Source organism: Chelonoidis abingdonii, chromosome 5, assembly GCF_003597395.2.
Source record: "Chelonoidis abingdonii isolate Lonesome George chromosome 5, CheloAbing_2.0, whole genome shotgun sequence".
In the NCBI taxonomy this organism is placed as follows: domain Eukaryota; kingdom Metazoa; phylum Chordata; order Testudines; family Testudinidae; genus Chelonoidis; species Chelonoidis abingdonii.
In genome coordinates, this window is record NC_133773.1 from 29155370 (window position 1) to 29172889 (window position 17520).

Consider the following 17520-nt stretch of genomic DNA (forward strand, 5'->3'; position numbering starts at 1 on the left):
TTCATAAATGTAAATGTTATGCTTGTGAAAGATCCTAGATTAGCACTCATGAAAATGGAAATCCACTCAGAAGGCACAGCATGGCATTAGGCTGGCTATGCTATCATCCAACTAAGAGCAGAGCTTCCATATAGCAGCTCTTTGCACCACCAACCTGGGGACTTCTTGCCTCTGCCCAGGGAATTTTTCAGGACAGCTCTGTGGGGGTAAGCTACTGGCTGGTTTCATTCAGGAAAGAATGTTGAAAAAGGAGGAATAGTTTGAATATTAAAACTAACAAAAGAAACTGCACTGGTGAGTGCTTATCTTCTGGTTGTCTCAGCAACAGACTGACGATTTGTAAATTACATTTGTTTGATAAACCGGCTCTTGCTAGCTGTAAGTGTTTTCTGTCTCAGCCAGTGGTGAGTAGAGCTAATTTTCTGTGGCTTTCTCTGTCAGAGAAACCAGGGGAACATTTTAGATAAGCCAAGTCTTTACTTAAGACAGGAATTTCTTTTTAGTAATTTGTGAACATGGGAAATGACTTAAACGCTTAAATGGTGAAATCACTGCATGGAAAAGTGTCTGGCTCTAGAGTGTGATCTTACCAAGCTTTTGCAGAATCTGTCCTCTGATCTGTATACAGACTGACTGAACAAGAATCCTATCACTTTCCTTGTCATACAGCCACACACCTGAAACGAGAGTTTAAAAATTCACTGGAATGTGACACAGCTGTTGGTGGTTCCTGAGTCCTTAAAATCTGATCGAAATCTCAATGAAATCAACTGGAGTCTTTCTAATAACTTCAATGGGCTTTGAATTAGGGCTTTAGATACCTTGTAGGCACGCAGATACAAAGGTGATGGAACAGTAAAAGAACTCAGAGAGATAAACATCAGTATAAAGCTTTTATACCAATTGTTTTTAGATACACCCTAGAACAGCAGCAATAAATTGTTATTAATAATAATCATAATAATAATAATAATAATAATAATAATAATAATAATAATATTTGGCACTTTATGGAATACCCTTCTAAAGATTTCAGAGGTTTGCAAGGGTGGCTAAATATTAATACATAATATTTAAATATCACAAATATTAACTGAAGTGATTACTTAAATTAATTAATATATTTGTGGTAATGTATAAATGGCAGCATAACACACTCTTTTAGCCTGTGCCAAAAAATGCTTTCTCATCACACATCAATATATTATGCATCTTAAAACAAGAGTGCTCATAATTTCATCAAATAATGATTAGGCATCTAAATTCTTATTTTTGTCTGATATTTATATGGCATCATTCATACATACTGAACGTTCACACCCAAAACTTTATTAACTTATAAGTACGTTTGCTAAGCATAATTAAAGATAAGACATACATTTACACACATCACTAAAAATAATTGAAGAATGAATATCACAAACTATGGTTAGATAAAACCATTAGTCTCACTGAACAGCATGCAAATAACCTTATCTGAGAGGTTTGCATTGTTTTAAAACTGGCAATGTTGTTCATATTCAGCACTGTCAACTCACACTAAGCCTTGTGATATTTGGTATATCTCTTCAACCCCTCCTGGACTTGTGTGGATGTTTAAGAGACTTATTTTTCATTTAAAAAAAGGAAGTTTCTAGCCCTCGTTGTGGAGAAAAGCTTGAAAACATGACCCAAGTGAATCATAAAGGCTCAGAAACCAAAAGGCAAAGAAAAAGCACCTAAAATGTATAATTAAAAATTCTCTCATGATTTTTGGGGCCTGACTATGATTATTGAGCACCTGGTGTTGGCAATACTGCACATTCTTCCACCTGTAAAGCAAGCTCTGACTCCAACTGTACAGTCCTCTGAGAGTAATGATAACAAATAAGTATTTATAAAAATTCTAACAGTGTTTAAAATAGCACAAGAATATTATGACCTTTAAGTCCAATATTTCCAACCTTTCCAAGGCTAGAAACAAGTGCTGTGAAAGCTGGAACTCTCTTTTCCCCATTGGTACAAATCCTGCATTTTTAGCTCTGATGGTCACTATACAGTGAAATTATTGTTGGCACAGGACACAATATTCCTCATTTTGTACATAAAACTCAAGTGATTTTGGGAGGAAAGAGAAACATTTCTCTGACAATCTGATTAAAAAAATATAAAATCAGTCAATTGTCTGAAACTGGTCAGAGGTTTAGAATGTTAGAAAACTCCCATGGGAGAGAAATTAGCAGGGAGGGTGTCAGTGATGCAGGCAAAGGTGCAGGATACTTCTTGACCTAACTAAAGATTCGCAGAATCTGGGCTCCCTGAATGAACTAGGGAACTGTGAAAAAAGAGAAAGCTTCATTGTTCACATATCTCTTTCTCATGGTAAAAAGCAGAGAGAAAGGAAATATGTAATTTGCGTACCACATTTTTGGGCATTAAAATAAAAATTAAAAAGGAAATAAATACGAACAACAAAGGGGCTTTTGTGGGAGTTTTTGGTGCACAAGGAATGCATGATCAAGCCGTGAGAGAACATCGCAATTTAAGATCCGATCCTGCAGGCACATATTAGTTATCAGTATTATTTCTTATCAGGCTATTACTGTTAGCAGCACCACTGAATTCTGGCTAATATTGGTAGGAAGCATTATGCCTCGTGTAAGTCATTGCAAAATCAGAAGTTTATTGAGGTTTGTGCAGTGAATGACAATATTTAAACTTTGTGTGAGTGTGGCAAGTTATACAATTAGCTAAAAAATGTATAAACTTGCAAAAAATGATGACTTAGACATACCTGTTGCTCCATTGTCATTTATAAGGCTGCTTAGGATATACTCAGCTTTTAAAAGTTTTCCTGAAAAAAGAACCCAAAAAGATAGATGAATATAAAAATGCATTATGTAATACAGATGGGATTGAATTATTCATGAATAAAAGTCTGTCTATTCTAGTTAGTCTCCATCTTTCTAATGCATTCACTGTTCACGTTTAAGTGTTTTTAATTCTACATTACTGAAATTAGGACTGCTGTTAAACACTCACAACTAGACTTAAATAGTGGTCAAGAAATCAAGGACACCTGTATGTATACTGAACGCCACATGCACTTTTGCATGCACAGAAACACAGAAGAAATGGTAAAGTAGGATACTTTATAGCTAGGATACTTACACTATTTTGTACTTAGAAAATCCTGTATGCCAAGTTAACATGTATTACTTTACAGCAGCGGTTGTCAAACTTCATTGCACCGTGACCTTCTTCTGATAACAAAAATTACTACACAGGTTGGACCAAAGCCTGAGCCCACTCGAACCCCACTGCCCTAGTTCGGGGAGTGCTGAAGCCCAAGAGCTTCAGCACTGGGCAGGGGGCCCAGTAACCTCAGTCCTGCTGCCCAGGGCTGAAGCCAAAGCCTGAGCCCCACCACTCAGGGGTGAAACCCTTGGGCTTCGGCCCTGGGCCCCAGCAAGTCTAACGCCAGCCGTGGCAACCCCATTAAAACAGGATTGTGACCTACTTTGGGGTCTTGACCCACAGTCTGAGAATTCCTGTTCTACAACTCCTTCTTGCCAACACTTGACTGCAGAACTACTGCTGCGAATAGTCCCATTGTATTCATGTGATATGCTCAGTAAAATGTGTTTGTAGAATTGGGCTAATAAAAAAATATTTGTTAACAGAAACAACAACCCCTAGCAGAGTTATGGGCCTTGCCTCATTCCTTCCAGTACCCTAGATATTACAATCATGTAGGTCTGGCCCCTACACAGCCACCCAGCTGTGGGGAGGGAGAAATGCACCTTATACAGAGCTGCTTCTGAGACACTCCCTACAGGGGGCCGGGACCTAAAGGAGGGCCAGGAGTAGGCAGGTGCCATGGCTGTACCCTTCTCATGGGCCACTCGGCTGGGCTGGCTGGTCATAATGAGGGTACTATGCTGAACTTGTTAAAAAGCCTCAGCTTGCCTGTGGTGCTCCATCCTTCCCATAAAGTAGGGCTGTGCTGAACAGACTGAGCTCTCCACTGTGCCATCCACGCTGCCTCTGCCCCCACCCTGAGGTGGCATCCTCTGAGAACAGGAATCAGTGGCAGATAGTGGAGGAAAGGAGAAGACTGTCCTCCAGCAGCTATGGTTCCCTGAGCCCCTCTACCCCTCGTCAAGGAATAGGGAGATGCTCCCGGGGATTGATCACAAGCACAGAGAAGTGGTTTCGGACCGAGGAGGGGTGAGGAGGTTAGGCTGCTACATCATTCACAGAAGAGGAGAGAGGAACAGTGAGGGAACAGGCCCTGAGCTGCTGGTCTCTTCGCAGGCTAAGTGGCTCCATGCCCTTCTACACTTTCTCTTGCAAAAAATGTAGATATCCCACCTGCTCTCTGGGCTCCTCCTCTGTTCCTTAGAGGGGAGGCCTAGAGAGGAGCAGGGGCTGCAGCTATGGTGTGCTGCAGAGAGGTAGGGCAATAGGACAGATTTAATTTTAGGGGTGGTGGGAGGAGGTGAGGAAAACTAAACTGGGGAAATGCATGGTCTGGCCTGAATTGTACTGGGGGCAGCCTGGCCAGGGACCATCCCTTCTCCCTAAATCCCTCTCCCCTTGATGCCCCCAACAAACCCAGGCAGGCGCCCTCTTCCCAAACCCACCAGTCCCCTGAGCAACCTTGGATAACTATCCCACCTCAGTAACAGATTTAAGAACTGGGTAGGTGGGTATCTTCATGCAGCAAGGACACATCCTAAACACAGGCTTTACAGGGGGAAAAAAAACAGTAAAAGCTGCCAATGACAGCACAGCGTTCAACAAAACACAAGTTTTCCACATCTCAGGACCCATTTCAATGGCCTGGCTCACACAATGGCAGGTTTGAATGCTGAGAGAGATGCTGTGAGGCCTTGTTTTGCCTTATCACGTTGAGGCAGCTTTGGCTCCACAAACAGTCCAACCGAAGTCAAGAGAACTGCTCATGTGACTAGAGTTATGTGTCTGCAGCACCAGCCCGAAGTATGAATATTCTGGTGCTTAGACACCACAGCAAGGGGAGCATTAGAAACACATAGAGAGAGATAAGGTGAATTATAATTTCTTTTGTCATTATTTTACAAAAAAAAAAAATCACGTAATTTAAATAGAGTTGTTAAAATCAGGCTAGATTCAGTCAGCTTCTCCTTTTACCTTGGGTCCTGAAATAATGGGAAGGTACTTTAAAAGCCATTCAGGTACCATCCACGCTCCAAGAATGATGGGAAAAGAAGTACCAATTTACATTAGTCAGCTGCATTGTTTGTATAGTCAAGTGGCCCTACTGAAAAAGAGGCTGGGACTGTGCAGAGAAAATGCCAGTATTCTAATCTACTTTTTAAAGGCTCTTGGTCAAAAGTATAGCAATTCAGATACCCCTGTTTGAAACCAGCAGGCCAGATTTGTTAAGGAACAAAAGCTCCAATTAGTATTTTCCACACCCTTTCACAATTTTCTCTACTGCTTTTGGCTCTGAAACCCTTTATGCCAGGCCCTTTGTGCTGGCAAGAGGAGGTGGGAGGGGGGGCAGGGGAGGTGGGATCTAGCTTTGAAAAGGTGGCACTGGGATCATAGGAATGTCATCCCCAGAATAGGACAAAGTATCCTCTTGAAAGTCAAGTAGCTCCTAATTGGAACTGAGCTGAGAAAATGGAGAGAGAGAGAGAGAGAGCGAGCTTAACAAGAGTTTTGTTACCTGAATTTACAGAGATGCGAGCCAGGCGAATAACCACCTGAGGGGCTATTGGTGTGGCTGGCTGCAACTTGTGCAGGCCTTTGGCAATTCGAAGAAGTTTGCTGGAGGCATCCACCCAATATAGGAATCGGTCAATCAGGAACACAATAGCAGCTGCTGTTGCACAGTCCTTGACCATGATGGAGGCTTTCAAATAAACCTGAAAAGAACACCAAAAACAGGAGACAGCTAGGCAGAAACAGGAGAGGTAAAAGAAGTTCAGTTAAGTGTTTATAGAAAATACTCAGGCTTAATAACTCTTTGTGGAATAGTGCTGCTTACATAACACTATGCACTAGACCACATTTTCAGTCAAATTGTCTTCCTTATTTGCTATCAGACAGTCACACTGTTTTACAGAGATTGAAGAAATAGACATTAGGAAAAACAAATATCTGCTGGTTGATAAAATACTGTATGCATTTCTCAACCTGCTTGCAATTATTTTGTTCCTGGGCTTTTGGTAAGGGTGATAGTGATTAAATAAAGTTTATTAGTATTATAAATATTATTTCTGTTTATTTTGTGAGTTATTTATTTTTTTAGCATGGAAACTTCTGGTTGGGTAGTTTGTTTTGTGGGTTTGTAATGTGGATTTTGTCCCTATTTTGTCTTTTTTATTGTTATACTGCTCCTAGAATGGCAGTTAAGTGCTTTGTAAATAAATTTAAATGAACAACAAATCAATTAATAGTCATAATGGTAGTGTCTAGCTTTTACACTGCTTGACCTGGAGAAGTACCGAGCACCCTCCCAATTTTGATCTGATGTCACTGAGAGCTGCAAGAGCTCCACATCTAGTTTGTGCAGCAGTTGTTATCCATAAATCTTCAAGGAATTTACATAGGTGGGTAATTACCATTAGTCCTATTTTGCAATTGGGAAACTGAGGCACAGAGAGGTGAAGATGAAAACCAAGTGCCTTGAGTGCCTCAGGCTACTTATTTACATATGTGTAAATATTTAAATATTATCCAAATGAGTGGCCTGATTTTCAGTGTTGCTGAGCTGCTGGAGTTCCCATTAGCTTAAATGGGAGCTGTGAATGTTACCTCCAGAGTTTTCTTTTCCTTTTTTTCCTAAAAGTCCCGCAGAAAATTATGGCCTCTCAGGAGGCAATCAGCTCTCTGCGGGATCAGCCTTAAATATAAATAACTGGCATTAATGCAAATTAAGATTGCAAGATCAAACACTCCTTTATACATCACAAAGAAGCAAACAGGGCAGAAGTCCAATGTTTTTTCCTTTGCAGGTCACCTTTAATGATTTTTAAAGCAGTATTAAAGCAGTCCCCTCTGCGGCTGATCCTTCTCACTGGCATGAGGAATCAGCCAGGGTTCCTGAAGGAGCCTGCTGTTAGGGAGAAGGGAGGCCAGCAGAGTAGCAGTGTGGATGCACAGAGCCTCTGTGGGTGTCTAGAGAGCCATGCAGATCTTGGGACATCTGCCAGTCTAGGCCCAAACACTTTGCCCTTTCCAGGAGAGTTGGAGGATCAGTCCTCGCCCCCCTCTCCCTTTCCCTCCAGTGGGGCAATGAGGAAAAGAGCTCCACAAGCTCAAATTAGGAATTTCATACCTCCTTTGAGGGTTTCTCTTATGATGGGGAGAGTAGCAGCCAATGCTCATTTCACTGAAACATGTACATTATGTGATTATTGTTATCTGAGAAGCAGGGCAGAGTGAAGGACTAGTAAACCATGGTAGAAGCCTCTTTTCCTATTTCAAAAAATCACTTTGGGAGCACAGGTTGCAGGAGGAATGTAAAGGAGTGTGAAGTTGTTGTCCTTTCCTGTCTCTTGGTCTTAAGCAAAAGAAAAGTGAAAAGAGTTGTCTTCACAGAGGGAGGAAGAGGGAGCGCAGGTCGCTTCAGGAAGTGAGAAGAGACTCTTGCAATATGGTATAGTCAGGGAACCCATCCCTCCTGTGCTTCCACAGACACAGAATATGCTTTCCAGACAAGTCTTTGGCCCACAACCTCCCTGTAACCGTCAATTACCCTGCTTTGTAAAAATGAGGCAAGTAATGCTCCTTACCCAACTTTGTCAGGTACTTTGAGATGCCTGGATGTAACGGGCTCTCAATACAGTGAAAAGTGCAGAGCCAGGAGTGTTTGAAAAATCTAGTATGTCAAGCTCTTTCCCCAAAAGGGCCTGACTCTCCTCTCCCTCACACCAGTGTAAATCAGGAGTAACTCCACTGAAATCAATGGCATTAAAACTGGTGAGTGAGAGCAGAATCAGTCCTCAAAGCCCTATCAGATACTGCACGACTGAAGAGAGAACTTTATCTGAGTCACCAGCAAAATTTCAAATAAAAAGGTGAGGCAGCTAGCTCAATGTTTGTACTCGGCTTATAACATTTCCCTCTCTCATTAGCTCTCCTTGCAGGCACACAGGCCCAAATCTTCAAAGGTATTTAGGCACCCAACTCAGTGGCTATGTCTACACTTATAACAATGCGTAAAGGAGAAGACCATACCTGTAGCTATCTGCCACAGTGAAAGGCTGACTGCATTGACACTTGTCACTCTGGTGCATAGCTGTACCCCACAATGAGAGGCTCTAGAGCAGGGAAAAGTCCAGCAGCTCCCCAGCAAGAACAGGCTGTTGCAGGGAGTCAGCCGGGCAGGGGTGGGGGGGAGAGGGGAGAAGGCTCTGGTAGAGAAAAGCTCCAGCAGGGAAAGGCCCCCCTGCCAGAGCCTTTCCTCACTGCTGGAGCCTTTCACCGTGGCTCTGGCAGTATGGAGGCAGTGGGACACTACACTACTAAAAATACACTGTAGACATGAGAGGCACTGCTTGGGTGTGCAGAGAGCTGTGTAGGGAATACACTCTAAGGTTCCTGCATGTAGGGCATGCTACTCTACTCGCCAAAGCTCTCTCTCCGCATTTACATTGCTATTTATATCTGCGCTAGCTGGCTGGGCAGTGCCTGTCTGCTACATGCTACCATAAGTGTACATGTACCTAATGAGAGTTAGGCACCTAACTACCTTTGAGAATCTGGGCCACTGAGCCTGATTTTCCTTTCATATGGGTTTTTATACCATGACATCAATAGAGTTACTTTTGATTTATACTGATGCAACTGAGATCAGGCTCAGGCTCAGAGAGGGAATCTTACTATTCTGTCCAGTTTTTAAATGCACAGCTTGCTATGTAACTCTCAGGTGATGAAGAAAGCAAGGCAGGGATGGTTTGGATAGGATTTGATAGGATAATGGTACCAATCAATAGCAGCATATTTGCTATCTCCCAGCTTTTCCACGCTTCAAGAAAGTGTTCTGGTTTTTTTTGTTTAACTTTTTCCTGATTCAGAGAGTGGTGTTTGCTGAAAGGATGGCACTTGAAAGGGATTCCCCACTCCCTGTGTGCACATGCTCTACTTCTGCCTGTCCACAACGGAGGAATCCCTCTCCGTAAGCACCTGTAAACTGACCCTGCAAACTACCCATTCTAAATGCTCATGAACACACCATACATTTAAGCACGGAGCATTGCCTAATCTATTTTTTCTCCCCTTCTTCCCTTAATAGATTGGAGTACAAAAGCCTGAGAGAGGGTGACCTACCAAACAAAAGGGCCTTTGAGTTCCTAGGAAAAGTAGACTTGGAGGAGGATGGAAGGAATCCAAGTGGCCCTATTATTTCCACTTGCACTAATTAGACATTTTTCTGTCAGCTATTGAGCACTGCTGAGAGGCCAAACTCACTGAATTCATTTCTAAAGTGTTTACAGAAGTTTGCATCTGTTTGTGTCTCTTCAGGAGGAAAATAAGCACTTCAATAGCATTGTGGAAAATCTAAACGAAGCATCCTATTCTGGAGGGCCTGGCAGCCTTGCAGCTGCATAATTTAGCTCTCTGCTCAAAGCTGAAGGCTCTTGTGTCTCTCTCCAAAACCAAGTGGACTCAAAATGTAGAAAAGTCAAGCCTGGGGGAGAATCTCCGCAATTTTTTTTTAAAAAGGAACGGTTGCATGCTGTGTGGCACATAGTAATGTAGTTTGCTGTCAGTCCTTATAATTAAGTTCCTGTGTTTCTACCAGTACACTGAGAAATTAATACTCACTTCTTTCATTTGTTGCCAAATAGCATGGCTTTAAAATTCCTTAGCATCCAAAGATAGTGCTGGATAATTGACATGCTGGGTATGTACACAAAAACATGCATAAAGAAACTCTCAAAACAACTTTTAAACAAACTGAGACAGAGGACTCAATTCTGCTCTCCATAGCACCATTATAAACCCAGAGTAACTCCACTGACTTCAAAGTGTAACTGCCTAACTGAGAGCAATCAGAAATTCAGATCTGCTGCTCATACATGGACAATTAAGCCCCTTTGTCCTTCATTGGGAGCTCTCTCATTTACTATATTTCCTATTGTTATCATTTTAGAGAGTGTCTGTATGTGTCTAGATCTAGGGGGAGAAAGGGAGAGAGAAATAAATACACACTTTGTTTCAACATCTGTTTCCATGCGGTGAAATGCATATGTCTAATTGAGTTTATGATACAAAGAGGAACCTCATGGCTGGGAAGCGGAGTCAGGTGGTGACAGAATTAAGTTTGCATGAGATTTCTATACATGGTTGATTGGGGAAAATGTAAAAGAGCCTTTACTGAAAGTGAAGGGCTTTTGCTTAACAGCAGTGAGTGGACGTGTGTGCTGTTTTCATGGTTTCTTGCATTAATGCTACAGCTCTGCCCCACATAGAGCTTCAAGTTTGGGTCCCAGCTTTGGGTTCAAAGCCATGACACCTTCTTTGCACTGACACTGGCAGCTGTTCCCAAGACAGGACACAAACTCAGACCCAGAGCCATCTGGCACTAGACCTGGCAGGAACTGTGTCAAATGGATATTACTGATGTAGTAATGAATGAGGAGGAGGTGGTGAAGAAGACTGGGAAACCCTTAATGTGACTACTGATTTAACAGGAATTAAAAGCACAAATAAATGAAATACTTCACGCCTATCTGTCTATTTATAAAGTGATGAACACATAGGTAAGCATTCCATGAAATGAGTGTCTGTCTGCAGACTCAGAAAAGTTCACATTGGGTAAGATGCCTTTGCAACTAAAAGGGGTAGAAACGTAGGCAGCTAATAAACAGCTTAATTTTCAAAGATACTGAGCACCATTAACTCATCCTGCATTCATCTAGGTGCCTAATTAGGGTACTATGTGCCTAATTGTAGGCACTCATGTTTGAACACTTCAGCTTTCATTTATTTTGCCAGTGAAAATTTAAATTCTTCAAACAGATCCCAAATACACGCATCAGGAAGGAATTTTCATGGTGTATATTTCCAATGGCTTCACTTATATCTCCTAGATCTTTTCCTAAATTGACACACAATTTACATCTCATCTATGTATACAAATCCTAAGAAATTGCCTATTACTTGTTTGTATTTCTTCCATCCATCTATATCAGCTGTGGGCCAATCAATCAACGAAGGGCCAAAGCATTGAAGGATATGGCATTGAAGGACTTGATTAATGCACTGTTAGCAAAGCCCATCTTCTCCAGTGGAGACTGGATCTGCTGGGAATTGTTAACCCAGTGGGACTGCACTGGGCTTCTCTGTCAAGCTCTGTTAACAATCTAACTGTAGAATAATATAGTTTGCATTTCTGTATAGTTCCTTTATCTGCCAATCTTATAGCCCTCTACAAACGCTAATGAATTAAACCTCACAGCATCTCTGTGAGGTTGCTATGTTCTCTAACACCCATTTTACACATGGGTAAACTGAAGCAAAGAATGCTTAAATGACTTGCCCTAGTCATATAGCAAATCAGTGGCAGAGTCTGGAATAGAGCACACGATTGTGGACATCTAGTTCCCGGATCAAACCGGTAGACACCACTACCTCACTTCTTATGTAACTTCTGGGTCTGCTGATACAAGCCCTAACCAACTCCCTTCTGAGGTCATTGAGAGTTTTTCCATTAATTGATTGGGCCTCTTATTAGTAGCTCCAGATACAAAGAAATTTAAAAGCCCTGAAACAGCTTTATTTTTTGAGTAAATGTCTTCCTTCACCATATGAGAACTAAGTTCTGGAACAGTTATAGCTTTCAATAATCAAAAACTCACTCTCTCTTTTCAGCTTAATTCCCTGGCAATTATATTTACTATATATTTTTCATTTCCTGCTCTACGCTTTAAAAGCACATAGACTTCATACACATGACAACCCAGGGATAAATATTCACTCGTGAATCTCTGAGGCTATGTTGCCATTGAGGAATTCTGAGGATGTCAGAATCAGGAAAACAAAGCTTGAGTCCCTTTGGGCATTCACCATAACCCTGGGAAGATTGGTTACTAAGTACAGGGAACACTTGGAAAATGTAAACTGCTATGCAAGTGCTACGTTTCTGCCTGCTAGGAGAGGTAAGATAGTCCAGTGGTTAGGGCACTAGCCTGGGACAAAGGAGAGCCAAGTTTGATTTCCTACTCTGCCACAGACTGCTGGCGTGACCTTGGGCAGGTCACTTAGGTCTAGATCCTCAAAGATATTTGGTCACCTAACTCCAATTTAAATCAATGGGAAATAGGCACCTCAATATCTTTGAGGATCTGGGCCATAGTCTCTCTGTCCCACAATTCCCCACCTGTAAAATGGGGACAATACTACTTCCCTATCTCAGAGGGCAGTTGTGAGAATAAATCCAGTAAAGGAGCATTTAAATATATAAGATAAATGCCCACTGAAATCACTGGCAAAGCAACTATTTACTTCAATGGTGCTTTATGATCAGAATTTATAATTCCTTCCTCCTCCTCGTCTACCTGATCTAACAATTCTCAAGATATGAGCCACTAAAATCCAGTCTGATTTGAAGGTGGGGCAAAATGCATTCTGGTACTCAGAATAATGTGATTTTAAGATGTAATGTTTTGTGATACACCAGTGCTTGAAGACATTTCCATGCTATCGTTTGAAAACTGGCAATTAACAGGGTTAATATATATCTCTCTAGGTAAACAAGATATCATACCCTTAAAATGTTTCCTACAGTGTGGTTGTAGCCATGTTGGCTCCAGGATATTATTAGATAGAAGGTGTGTGAAGTAATAGCTTTTATTAGACCAACTTCAGTTGGTGAAAGAGACTAGTTTTTGAGCTCCACAGAGCTTTTTTTCAGATCTGTGTAGCTGAAAAGCTTGTCTCTTTCACCTGAAGTTGGTCCAATAAAAGATATTACTTCACCCACCTTGTCTCTCTTTAAATACTTTAAAATGGTCATTGGTCACTCAGACTAATAGATAGATATACTGTAGCAATTTACCAGACAGGGCTAGATGTTTTCAGCATTATCACAAGTACCCTTGGCTAATTTACTAATACGTAAACTGTTCTTTGATCCAGCAGGTCAGATGGGAAGTTTTGGTTTTGTACACATTTCAGTTTCCTGAGCACTGCGAATCCTGGATTAGAATTAGAGAGCTGGCATTCTCTGATGTTCGAAAAGCTGTTCTGTGATATTTCGCAATTAAAAAAAAAGACCTGGGATGCTAGGGATGTAGGCATCCCTAGAAATGAAAGGGAGCCTGTGATGGCATGAATTCCTTCTTGTGCTCTGCTCAGCACCAGACAGAAGCAAAACTACAGTTCTCAGTTACCTGACTTTCCCTTTCACTTGGCTCAGCTGAGGGAGCTCTTATAACATAAGTCAGGTAGCAAAAGGTCAGCGTGGACAGCTAAAGGCCCAGGGCCAAGAGTTAGGGCTTTAGATTATGCTCTTAGTTACCTCACCAATAGGTACAAAAAGGAGAAAGCTAAATACTCAGCTCCCCCTCTTTCCTGCTGTTTCAAAGGTTCCCATCTCTAAAGTGTCAAGCACACCTGTGACATCTTAATCAGGACTGTTTTTCTAATGTTAGCCTCTAAACATTTCATTAGGTCAAGTCATTAGGAAAGCTTATTCAGTCCTCATTAAGGAACAATTCCCAATGACTTGAATATTCCCATTAACTTCATGGAATTTTGCCCACGAAAGGGCTGAATAAGCTTTCCTGAAGTTAAGGTTCAACTAGTTCCCATTTCAATAGCTTATCTTAGACTCCCTCCCCCCAGTCTCTCAATAACTTTGCCTTGGAAAATTGTTTTGGTCTGAAAATTGCTGCATTTACTGTGAGGACATAGAAATAAATTAACATTTTCTTCAAACCTGGTAGAATATTCTTCTATTAAATATTCTTTCACATGGTTCACTCTGCTTGTGGGTTATACCACTTGCCCTCACCCTGTGTTTCTCCTGGCTAGTTAACCTGCAAGCTCTTTGAGGCAGGGACTGTCTACTTGTGTGTACAGGACCTAGCACCTTGTGTGGACCCAATCTTGGCTGATCCCTTGATTCTATGAGTCTATAATAGGAAAGAATGATCATTACTTGAAACTGACTTCTGTTTAACGCTGGTCTCCCTCTAGTCAAAACTGGCTTGCTCTTACCCCTTCCAGCTTTCCATGTAGTTAAATCTCCTTGAAACCTCATACGCTGGCTACATTTGAAAAAGAAAACAGATTTTCAATAAGCAAAGTTATTAATGATTCTTGTGGATGGTTTAGAGAAACTCTTCTTTGCCCTGATGCCTACAAAAAACTTGTCAATGGCTAGGCTGCTGCTGAGACCACTGCCCATTATGCTGACTGGTATTGTCTCATTATTTCCTTGTCTATCTGTACCCATTTGCCCTCTTGCTCTTTGGGGGCAGTGACTATCTTTTTGTTCTGTCTTTGGACAGCATCCAGAACAATAGGATCCTGGTCCATGATAATTACAAATATTTAATATAATAAATACAACAATTAATGTAACAGGGTGCAATCCTGCTCCCATTAATCTCATGGCATATTTTTGTCATTTACTTCAGTAAACGCAGAGTATGGCCCTAATCCAGGAAATCATTAAATCACATGAGTAGTCTCACAAGATGACTGCTCATGAGCATAAAGTTGTCCCACATGAGCATAAAGTTGTCCCACAATGAAACTACTCACATGAGCGCCTGTGTGTGGGCATGTTGCCCTCTATAGGCTGGAAGCAGAACATAGGGACATTTTGATAGCTTACAGCTAACAGAGATGGTGCAGGGTGCTAATATAAGCAGCAGAAGCCTCAGGTTTTGGAATTGAAGGGCCAGCAGTCCTGTCTTAGTCCCGCAGGTATATGTGGCTTTCTTATGGAGAGGGCATAATCCTTCCAGATTTAAGGTTGCTACCATGGTCTGACAAGGGAAAACAAAAGCAGTCTTATGAGTAAAACAAAAATCCTGATGCTTCCAAATGTTTGGGGTTTGGAAGCATTAGGATCTCACTGACAACTGGAACATTTTTTTGGCTTTAGATATAGAGAGCTCCATCCTGAAGTCTCTACTCAGCTCAAATATCCCCTTCATGGGAATTTTGGCTAAAGAAGCCTACAGAATGAGGTCCATTGTAGCTAGCTGGGTGATATGCACACTATTAGCTGACCACGCCTTTAAAAACCTGTTTGTCTGTTTAAAAAATATGATAAATATTTTGTTGAGCCAATTAAATTGGGATGGTCATTTGGATATGCCTGGGAATTTTCATCACAAGACATTTCTAAGAGATGCAGGGGAGATTCCCATTGAATTTGGCCTAAATAGGATGTTAAAAAAAAAAAAACACGGGGGAGGAAAATAATCTTTTAGTCATATTAGAAAAGCAAAAATTCTGAAACAAATATGAAGCGGAGCAGTTTAAAAGGATGATATAAGCCTCCTGCAGATGTAGCAGCCAGGAACTGATACACCAGTTTTAAAAATGTGAGAACAAGCCAAATGCTGAGGACCAAATTCCAATACACTTACCCCCTTTGGGTAGAACCAAGAAATCAACAAACTATTCACCAAGTCAGTCATTACACAACATGAGTAAAGGTAGCAAAATCTGGCACTTCATAATAGCAACAAAGCTCTATGGTAATAATGCACTTTTCATTCAAGATCTCAAAGTACTTTACAAACCTTAGTTCGTTAAATTTAAGAATTTCTTCTAAACGTAATAATTTAGAATAAATGCAGATGAAAATTGTGAAAAGGTTTTCCTCAATATCTACAAAGGCTTATTTTTCTTTCAGAGAATTTAATTATCTTTTTGTCCTCCACATTAAAAAAAAAAAAAGTTGTTCAGACTTTTATCTTTCCTCATCAAACTGTAAACATTCCTTTTCAGCCTCATTTTCCCCCCAGCCTTTGATTCAAAGAACTGAAGGAGCTCTTGCTCTGCCTTGAAATTTTATTTAAAATTAAAAAAAAGGGGAGGGAGGAGAAGGAGAAAAAAAAATCCCTTTTCCTGACTAATACTAATAATACAGGTCAAAATGTCAGTCAATCTACAATTAAATGGAAAACAAAAAAGGTTTTCCCTTTTTTCCCCACAGTACAATAGCACTGGAATATAAATTACCGATGAAGATGAAATAATACTTCAAAGCACACGGGGAAGGGCAGCACAGTGTTTACAAAGTATTTTCAATGGCATGATGAAACATTGAAGAAGACGGTAACCCATGGATTTCAGGGGGTATTGGTGAATGGTTTAAAACTAGCATGCGGTAGGATTTTAGGTCCCTATAGTCTATGACCCCATGATATGCTTTGTTTAACAAGGGCAGCTGCAGTTATCAACAGATGTTTCGGCAATAAATAATTGGTATCATCTCGGAAAAGACCCATCTACCTGGGGAGTGGGCATAATGCTGAAAACACTGCTCCGCTATTACAGCCACATTAATCTCCTATCTATCCAGGTTTCTCGGGGAGTTTACTGCAGGTGTTTATCCTGGGAGAGAGCAGACAAATGCTCCAAAGTTAGAAAGCTTTGTCAGGATTGTAAAGGAGGTCGACCTCTGCCATAAATTTCTGTCTAGGGCCACACACACCAAGAGAAAAAAGAAAATACCAAAATAAATTGAGAATTACAATAAAATCCTCCTTATCAGTGGAGCATACGAAAGGAAACACTCCCCACTTACTAGTAACAAGTATGGGGTTCAAGTCAAGCTTCCAATTTTCTTTTTTTAAAGCTACTTGTGCTGATGTGTAAAAAATATGATTGAAGCTCCTGGATCCAAAACTTGTTGGCTCAGGCCTGACTCCCAGTGAAGTATACAAGATCAAGAATGGAATCCTGGCCTAAGTGAAGTCAAGAAGAGTTTTGCCATTCATGTCAGTGGGGTCAGGATTTCTGCCCAGGTCTCTGGGGCCTGACTCCCCTTTCACTTGCATCAGTGTAACTCTGCTCACTACTCCTCATATACACCTCACTATAAGTGAGAGAAAACTGGAGTTCCCTCATCTTTAGTTTAACTCTGTTTTTAAATAGGCACCGTGAACCTAAATATCACACTTGACTTTAAAATAAACAAATAAGCAACACTTAATATTTCTATAACTGGAAAAGGCTGGAGAAAAAGTGGGTTTTTTTAATCCAGTTTGTTTAGCTTGAACTCATTACCTTCCAGGCTTGAGTCTTTAGGCACCAGATATTGATTGTTTAGGACTCAATCCCACAAACTCTTTCTTGGGTGAGTAATCCTTACTCTTGTGAAAAGCCCCATTAAAATCAAAGGGGTTTCCTGCATGATGCAGAAACACATTTTTGCACGTTTCTGTTGTGGAGTTTCGTCCCAAAACTGAGGGCCCAATCTCACATGACCTCACTCATGTGAGGAGTCCTTACTCTGCGCTATCAGCCCCATTGAACTACATTTTAAAATCAGGTTTTACAAAATATTATATAAAT

The 17520-nt window shown here is 41.0% G+C and overlaps 1 protein-coding gene across 7 annotated transcripts in view; it reads right to left on the reverse strand.

Moving 5' to 3' along the window:
- Positions 1–17520, reverse strand: part of ALPK1 (alpha kinase 1) — an 80547-nt gene that overhangs the window by 18898 nt on the left and 44129 nt on the right. For 5 of the 7 annotated variants that reach the window (XM_032769718.2, XM_032769717.2, XM_032769719.2 and 2 more), the window contains 3 exons: positions 5696–5894; positions 2774–2833; positions 591–677 (listed from right to left, as the gene is read on the reverse strand). In XM_032769718.2, the coding sequence (XP_032625609.1) occupies positions 591–677; positions 2774–2833; positions 5696–5894 (346 nt within the window). Of the gene's footprint in view, positions 1–590; positions 678–702; positions 810–2773; positions 2834–5695; positions 5895–17520 lie in introns of those variants that run through there. The other 2 variants (XM_032769721.2, XM_032769724.2) reach the window with 2 other exon arrangements.